General features: G+C 38.2%; 1 protein-coding gene across 1 annotated transcript in view; it reads right to left on the minus strand.

Moving 5' to 3' along the window:
* Window positions 1-9,474, minus strand: part of LOC114045526 (disintegrin and metalloproteinase domain-containing protein 18-like) — a 123,037-nt gene that overhangs the window by 56,284 nt on the left and 57,279 nt on the right. The window contains exons 14-15 of the mRNA XM_027865590.1: window positions 5,956-6,154; window positions 78-183 (exon numbers count right to left, since the gene is read on the minus strand). Coding sequence (XP_027721391.1) covers window positions 78-183; window positions 5,956-6,154 — 305 coding nt within the window. The remainder of the gene's footprint in view (window positions 1-77; window positions 184-5,955; window positions 6,155-9,474) is intronic.

Consider the following 9,474-nt stretch of genomic DNA (forward strand, 5'->3'; position numbering starts at 1 on the left):
AAGATCATAGTTGATGTGAACCCAAGTCCACTAATACCATCTTTTCACTGTACACTACTGCCTTTATAAAGACTTACTCAAATGCACAGGGTTTAAATGAATCTTTTTTAACACCACAGTTTCCAAATCTATCACTTCTGCCATTCATTTCTTCAAAACAGGCAAAAGAAGCACCTTTGGAAGCTGCAAACATAAACAGATTAAGGCAAATTAAAATTCTGAACTCAATTTAATCACAGATGTTATAGATCCATAAAGATTTTAGAGGTCATTGAGTCCAAACACTTAATTTCATAGATGAGAAAATTAAGGCCTAGTGAGGTTAAATAATGTATTCATACTCACACATTTAGAACCGTTAACAGAAGTGGGACTAGAACATAGGTCACTCCCGATTCAGTGAACTTTTGAGAGTTTTAAAAAAAGCTAATTAATCAATAAGCATTTATTAAGCAACCACAATGTACATGGCATTGCGCTAGGCCCTGGAGATACAAAGATAATAGTGAAACAGTATCTATCTTCACAAAATTCAAAATTCTACAGAAGAAAACAACATGTACAGAAAAAAGTAAATATAAAATATATACAAATTACATAGAGAGTAATATGGGGTGCAGGGAAGATGATCGGGAAATGCTCAAACATTTTGGACAGCTAGAGATTTTAAGAGGCAGAGATGAGGAAGGACTGTATTCCAGATTTGGAGAATAGCATGTACAAAGGCATGGGAAATGAAACACTATGGGAGAACCAAAAAGTAGGCTAGTTAACCTAGAATGTGAAGTATGTAATGAATAAAAAGTATGGAAAGGTAGACTAGAAGCCACATTATGAAAGGCTTTAACCAAGTACTTTGTATTTTATCCTAGAGACAACAGGATGTCACTGGAGCTTTTTAACTAAGTAATATGGTCAGACCTGTACACTTTAGATACATCACTTGGGCAACTATGTGGAAGATGGATTGAAGAGGAAAATTATATGAGGCAGGGACACCAATTAGAAAGTTATTGCAATAATTCAAGCAGGAGGTGATGAAGGTCCAAATTAGAGTGGTCACGTGAATGGAGAAGGTGACACATGAGAGATGTATCTTGGAGTAGTAGAATGAACAAGATTTGGCAATTTAATGGCTATGTTGAGTGAAGGAGAAAGGAAGAGGGAAGGAAGACTCCAAATTTGTGACTAGAAGTATGGAGGTACCATGGATAGAAATGGGGAAAATAGATAGGACGTTTAATTTGGGAAAAAAGATAATGAGATATTTCAGACACATTGAATTTAAGATAACTACAAGACATTGTCCTATAGGCAATTGGCGATAATAGGACTGGGCAGTATCTGACCATGAGGTGGCACTTCTCCTTACCATGGCTAACCTCTCTACATATGCTCGTTCTCCTTCCCTCTCTTCTTCAACAAACTGCCCCCACTATCATCTTCTCTCTCTTTAAACTTCAAACTCTCCCTGGCTCTCCCTTCAAACTCTCTTTTGGTTCCTTCTCTTTTGCCTTCAAACACTTCCAAGTCTCTCAAAAATCTTCATATGACCCTACCACCCCCTCAAGCTATAATCCTAAATGCCCTTCCTTTTCCAAGCCAAAATATTAGAAAAAAAGGGGGCAACTAGGTGGCACAATGGATAGAGCACCAGCCCTGGACTCAGGAGACCTGAGTTCAAATCCGGCCTCAGACACATAACACTTACTAGCTGTGTGACCCTGGGCAAGTCACTTAACTCCATTACCTAGCCCCCCCCCCCAAAAAAAAATACCAGAAACAGCTATCTAGTCATTTGCCTCTACTTCCTCTTTCATTCACTTTTCAAAACTTTGCAATCTAGCTTCCAACCCTATCACTAATCTGAAACGGTTCTCTCTAAAGTTACCAAAAGTCTCCTAGTTGCTGAGTTTAACAGTCTTTTCTCACTTCTCATCCTTCTTGTCCTATATGCTACATCTGACACTAATGACCACCCTCTTCTACTGGATAGTCTTTCCTCTCTAGGTTTTTGTGATACTACTCTCCTTATTCTCCTCCTGATCTCTCCTCAGTTTCCTGGTTCATCACCTGTATCACACCCTTTAACTCTGGCTATTCTCAAGGCTCTGTCCTTAGTCTTTTTATCTCCTCTCACCTACATTTTCCCTCAGTGATCTCATCAGCTCCTATGAGTTTCATTATTACTTCTATGCCAAGGACTCATATGTCCATATATTCAGACCATCTCTCTCCTAAGCCTCAGTCCCATATCACCAATGTCCCCTGAGACATTTCAAACATAACACATCCAAAATCGAACTCACTAGGTTTCCCTTAACAAAATTCATCCCTCTTCCAAACTTCTCCATTTCTGCCAAAGAACTCCCAATTTTCCAGGCTCCCAGATTTATAACTTCAGCATTATCCTTAACTCCTCACTCCCCCTTATCCTACATATCCAATGAATTGTCAAATCTTGCCATTTTTATCTCCACAGCATCTCTTCGATATGATCTCTTCACTCCACTCACACAACTACCACCTAAGTTCAGGCTCTCATCACCAATTGCCTAAATTATTGCAATAAATGTCTTAAATGGTCTACCTGCCTCAAGACTCTCTCAATCTACTCCATCCTACGTACTGCTGCCAAATGTGATTTTCCTTACAAACACATTTGACCATTTCCCTCATCTACATAATCAACTCCTATGGCTCCCCATTATTTATAGGATAAAATAAAAACTCTTCTACTTAGCTTTTAAAACCTGTTACAACCTGGGCCCAATCTATTTTGGTACCTAATTCTATATTACTCCCCTTCCAGCACTCTATAATCCAACCAAACTTGTCTTCTCGCTATTCCTCACACAAGCTAGTCCATCTCCCATTTCCATATCTTTGTACTGCCCATCTCCTATTCCTGAAATGTACTCTCTCCTCACTTCTACCTCAAAGAATCCCTCTCTTCTTTCAAGATGTAGCTCAAGTACCACCACCTTATGGATAGGACGTTTAATGTCAAACTTATAGTCTTCCTAGCCATCTGCAGCCCCACAAAACTTCCAAAGCACCTGAGAACCAGATTATAATGTAATTGTAAAATGCTTAACAAAATAAATAAAAATACTGTATAACATAATGTTAATTTGCAATTTTCTAAGTCAATATGCGGCCCACCGGGATCCATTCCTATTTGAGTTTTGAAGTGATCACAGTGATTGTGTCTTTTTAAAACTGATCCTATTTACAGCTAACTGATTTTGTCCTGTTACTGCCTACGTCATGGTTCTTTGTCTTTGAACATAGTTCAGAAATTCAGCTGGCCTGCAACGAATTAAGTTTAGAAATCTAGTTCTCCTGCTAATCACTGTTCTGTTCTTACTTCAAGGAAATCTCTTATTCTTGATGGACATGGGTGAACACCAAGGAGTCTGATATAGTATCTTTACACCAATCAAGCTATCCTTCAGGAATGTCTGGTTTGCTATCAAAAAAAGTCTGGTCCACTATCTCTAACCTTGCAGAGGGACTCAAACAATGAACTTTTCTTAGTCACAAGAGACAAGGAAGGGCTTTGTTGCTAACCTCTCATTTCTAATTTCCAACCAATCATACTGTCCCCCATGCCTTAGTAACCTGTAACCAATTATATTGTTTTCAACACTCATGATATCGAGCTCTCATAACCAATAACTTGTTCCCTGCCAATGAAATCCTGTTCTTGGTTCTATACTTCCAAAAAAACTACAAAAGGGAGTTGCCCTGCTCATTCAAGATCTTAGCTCTGCTAAGGAAGCTGGAATCCTATTTATTGATGAATTCACGCTTTACTAATAAATCATGCTGCCCATGCTCAGAATTTTGTGCCTCAGTTTACCTTATTTTGACTGTAAGTTTGACATTGCTGATCTATAAGTTGCCTTTGTTGATCTGCTAGTGCCCTCCCTCCTAAGGTTTCTTATAGTTAACTACATAGAGTTTGTATTTATTCTCTATACATATAACTATGTACTTGTTTCCTCCTACCTTTCAAACAATTATTTCATTCAGTGTACTTGTGTCCTCAGAACCTAGCACAATGTCTGGTTTATATTAGATACTTAATAAATGTTTGTTAATTAATATGTAGTTATAGATATAATTAATAGTAAAAATTTTTAAACTCATTCTAAACACACGCTTGTTGTTCTCTTATATGCATTTATGATTTAAGTCCCACACACCCTAGTTACACAAGATGAAGAAACACTAGTAATCAATCAATCAGCAAGTATTTTTTAGCATATTACTTCCCCTTTCTGGGACTCAGGATGTTCTTTTGTAAATGATGGGGTTAGACTAGATGACTAGGTCTCAAAAATTAGACTAGATGATTTCTAATACATACTTATTAAATTTAATTGAACTGAAACCTAACTTCTCTTCCAGAACTAAAATTCTACAAATATATTCCAGAGAACATTTACTAACCTTCCTATATTATTCTAAACCAAAAGATTATAGTAAGTATAATAAGGCAGCAATTGCTAATGTGTCACAGAGAAGACAGAAAGGAAGAGTGACCCGAATAAAGTCAAAGGCAATATTCCAAGTTAATTTGGAAATGATGCCAGATTACTAACACAAGACTATCATAAGGAAAACACTTTGTAAACCACAAAGTGCTAAACAAATGAAAGTTATTACAAATGAAATCAGGATAAATTGGACAACAGGACCAACTTTAAAGAGAAAAAGGAATAACAAAAGATCAACAGCAAGGGAAGACAGAAAGGACAGGGAACATTGCTACTCCTTTGGTCGTGATGAGGATTTGCACGCTTAAGAATTTCCTGACTTTTTGCCACCAGGAGGCAAATCATATCCATTTTCCCTACCAGATGTTTCCAAGTCACTTTCTAGTCATTGAAGTATGGAATCCAGATGACTTCCCAGATTCTCTGTTCCCTAATGCTGGCTCTATCCAAACCCGCCCAGCCTGGAAAACATGCGTTGGCCCATTATTTCAGGCAGGCACCATCAAGGTTCACTTTCTTCCCTGCTTCTTGACCATTTTCTTTACAACCTCACCAGCAAAATGGCCTAGAGGCTTGAAAGCTCCCCAAATTCCACTGCTTGGCCTAGTTCTCCTGATTAGTGATAACTTCACCTGGTCTACTCCCTGGCCATCTTCTCAACAATCTGGCTGTTCAAAACCAAAAACCATACCCAAGAGGTTTTGACACTTAATATATCTAGAATTTCCAGCTTGAGTCCCTGTTCTTCTGATCCTGACTCTCACTTGGCCACTATTTCTGGTACTACTATCCAATCATCTTCTCTATATCCTAGATAGTCACTACATTGCTAAACATGTACCCTCCTAACCCTTCTACACCAACTCCACTCCCCCATCCCCACCAACTGTAGAGCCATGATCAAATCAGCTCTGTCCGTACTCTTGACAGGGCTATTATCAATCTGCTCCTCCAAGGCTCCATCAATCAATCAAACAAAAAACTTCCAAAACTACAACAAAACTTAACATTGTGAATTAAGTACCCTTTCTTTGGTTGTCGTCCTCTATGGGCATGTCTCCCCTTATAAGAATGTAAGCTCCATAGGGGCAGCAAGGTAGTGGATACAGCACTGGCCCTGGATTCAAGAGGACCTGAGTTCAAATCTGGCCTCAGACACATGATACTCACTAGCTGTGTGACCCTGGGCAAGTCACTTAACCCCAACTGCCTCACCCCCCCCCAAAAAAGAATATAAGCTCCTGGAGGGCAGGATGTCTTTGCTTTTGTATTTGTATCCCCAGGACTTAGCATAGTGCTTAGCACACAGGGCTTAATACAGGCTTTTTCAGTTATTTAACCTACTAAATTCTATTTTTCTTCATAAGGTTTAAGTCAATCCTTTTCTATAGTCAAGTAGGGCTGAATACAGGCTTCAAAGGAACCTGAATTTAGTAGAAACCTATATTACCTGATCCAAATATAGCCTTACACTGGTCGTTTACATCAGGACACATTCCATTAACACAAATGGCAGTATTCTTACGGCAACGTTCACCATTCCGTACAAAAGTATCAGGTACACATTCGTGAGATGTTCCATTGCAAAAATCATTAAAATCACATTCTTCACTTGCTTTAGGCCTACATAGTTTACCTCTCTTCTGAAACTAACAGGAAAAAGGAAAACAAGAAATATGGCATTGCAGCAGTGATACTGTAGTGGTTAAAATATCTTAACTATCATTGAAGTGAAACTAATATAATCACCTTAATTTTGTTTGTCAACTTGTGATGAAACCAGTTAATCTTTTATTTCATGTCTTTTCAATTCAGGGTTCTAAGGAAACCTGTCATTTCAAACTCTAACTAAACTACAACTCTAAAGAAACAAAGTGTGCTACAGTACAAAGAGCCTTAGACAAGAAGAAAGGAAATCCAGTGGCCTTTGGTGCTGTCCAGGAGTACCCTATTCTCCTTGATACTCTCTTTTGAGTTTTTCTGACACTATTCTTTCCTGGTTCTCCTGTGTGAACACTTCTCAGTTACTTTTGCTAGATTTTCATCCAGATAATGCCTACTAACCATGGATGTCCAACAGGGCTCTAAGATCCTCTTCTCTTCTCCTTCTATATTATTTCACTAGGTGATCTCATCAGCTCTCATGGATTTAATTAAAATTTCTATGCTGATGTTTCTCAAATCTACATGCCATGCCCTAACCTCTCTGCTGACCTATAGTCTCACATCTCCAATGTCCCATTAGATATTTCAAACTAAATGTTACATTGACAGCTTAAACTCAAACAAAAGTGAATTCATTCTCTTTCTCCCAAAACCTTTCTCTTTTCCTAACTTCCCCATCATTGTTGAGGGTATCACTATTCTTTCAGTCACCTAGCCTCACAACCTAGGAGTCATCTTTGACTCCTCACTCACCACCTCCCTCCCCATATCCAATCAGTTGCCAAGTCATCATTTCTACCTTCCTAATACTTCTCATACATACCCACTTCTCTCCTCTGACACTGCCATCTTCCTGATACAGGCCCACATCACCTCATACCTAGACCAATGCAATAGCCTTCTGGTTAGTGTCCCCACTCCAGTCCATCCTCCACTTGGCTGTCAAATTGATTTTCCTACAGCAGAGGCCTAACCATGTCACTCATTCTCTCCTGTAGGATCAAATATAAAATCCTCTCATTGGTGTTTAAATAGCTTCATCACCTAATCCCTTCCTACTTTTCCAGTCTTCTTACATCTTTCTTCCCCCATCTCCCCCATGTACTCTTCAGTCAAGTGACACTGGTCTCCTTGAAGTTCTTCATATAAGACACTCTATATTATAACTTCAGACATTTTTACTGGATGTTCCCCATTCCTGGCACTCCGCCCCTCCTCATCTTTGTTCCTGTCTTCCCTGATTTCCTTCAAGTCCCATTTAAAATCCGATCTTCAGCAAAAAGTTGTTCCTAGTACTTCATAATTTTAATGCCTTCTTCCTGAGATCATCTCAATTTTATCCTGTTTTGTCTTGCCTATACATTGTTGTTTCCATGTAGTCTTCCCCATTAGACTGTGAGCTTTTTAAGAGGAGGGACTTTTTTTGGTTTTGGTTTTTTGAGTTTATTTTTTTTACTTTTAATATATCTTCAGTGCTTAGAATATTGCCTAGAAAATAACAGGTAATTAATAAATGCTTGTTGACTTAACCTGACTTGAAATTATGACTATATGATTTTTGTTAGTATTATATTAATAGTGGGACCATTCCAATAACTACAGAAAAGAATCTTCTGTTGACATGGTGCTAGACACATATAGATTCACAAAAATTATTTATCAGTCAATTTTCAGCTAAGTAATTTATATTAATGATGATACATTAAAATGAATTGAAAAGCATTTATTAAGCACCTACTATACGCTAAGCACTAGGGATAAAAATACCAAAGTGAAATTCATCACTGCCCTTAAGGAGCTCACATTCTAATGTGAGAAACAACACCATATAGAGGGGAAAAGAGGCCAACAAGAAAGTTACAGGGATAGTGGATGAAGCCCTAGTGAATTAGATTGACATATCCCGTCCAAAAGCAATGACAGATTTTATTTAATTATAGATGAAGAACTGGAAAACTAGGTAGAGAAGAAGTACCTTGGTATGATGAACTATACAATTTTCCATTTTATCCATCTATCACTAAATTATTTAGTACCATACATACTAGACAACTGGGAAACATAATATGAGAGAAGGCTCTAGAAATGAAGATCCTAGCACATCTTTTTGAGCTCCAACAAAAAGAGACTAGGTAGGGAACCTGGAAATGGAGAACATGTCCCCTGGGAAATGGAACTACTATGAGCAATAAGGAGAACTACAAGAGATAAGACTGTAGGCAGAAGACACATGGCGAAAAAACTACAAAAAAAAAAAATAGTAGGAACCAGAATCATCTGCAAGAACTGCCAGATGTATAAGCTGCAAAAGAAGCCATGATGCATAGTTATCCAGAGGAACCATGGAGGAAGGCCCTAATGATAAGCTTTGAGCTTTCCTTGCTAAAGCCCTACCCTGGGTGATACTGTAAACAACTGAAATTACATGGGCTTCTGGAAGAACTGCTCAGTAGTGAATACTGTTATTTACTATGAGCTTTGGTATGAATTCTGTTTGTTTCCCTTAATCTTTAAATAAATTTAATAATGTTTTGAGTCTAGTAATCCTTCTATACTTGCAAGAGACTGAAGTTCCATTATCTTACTAGGAGCAATGACTCAGAGAAGTCAGAGGTACCCTACTGTGTACCTGAAAACTCTGTTGGGAAGAAGTCTTTGGCAAAAGGGTTTAATAATAAAATATGAGCTATTACCTCAAGAACAGCATCTAGCTGAACTGCTTTTTCAACTGAAGACACAAAAGATACACTTCAAGACTTAGAGAACCCGAAACAACTTATCAACAAAAATTTATTCCTTCAAAGAGCAGTGAAAAGATCCTCAAGATGGGAAAGTGAGTGCAGCCTTAATAGCTCAGATATCACTACTCCAGCAGGACCAAACAAAGAGCACTGACCAAACAATGATCAAGAAATCCAAGAAAAACTTAAATAAATTCATTTTTGCCAGCTCCTCACAAAGGGACCACTACTTCTCCTTTCTCCTTATACTATCAAACGTGATGATCTCCTCAGTTCCCATCTGTTTAATTATCATCTCTATGCATATGATTTCCAAATCTCTACATTGAGTCTCACTCTCTCCTAAGATAAAGGCTAAGATCACCAACTACTGGGGCAGCTAGGTTGCACAGTGGTTAGAGCACCGGCCCTGAAGTCAGGAGAACTGGTGTTCAAATCCAGCCTCAGATGAAACACTTGACACTTACTAGCTGTGTGACCCTGGGCAAGTCACTTAACCCCAACTGCCTAAGCAAAAAAGAAAGAAAGAAAGAAAGAAAGAAAGAAAGAAAGAAAGAAAGAAA

This window comes from Vombatus ursinus, unplaced genomic scaffold, assembly GCF_900497805.2.
Source record: "Vombatus ursinus unplaced genomic scaffold, bare-nosed wombat genome assembly UNPS02014778.1, whole genome shotgun sequence".
Classification (NCBI taxonomy): Eukaryota; Metazoa; Chordata; class Mammalia; order Diprotodontia; family Vombatidae; genus Vombatus; species Vombatus ursinus.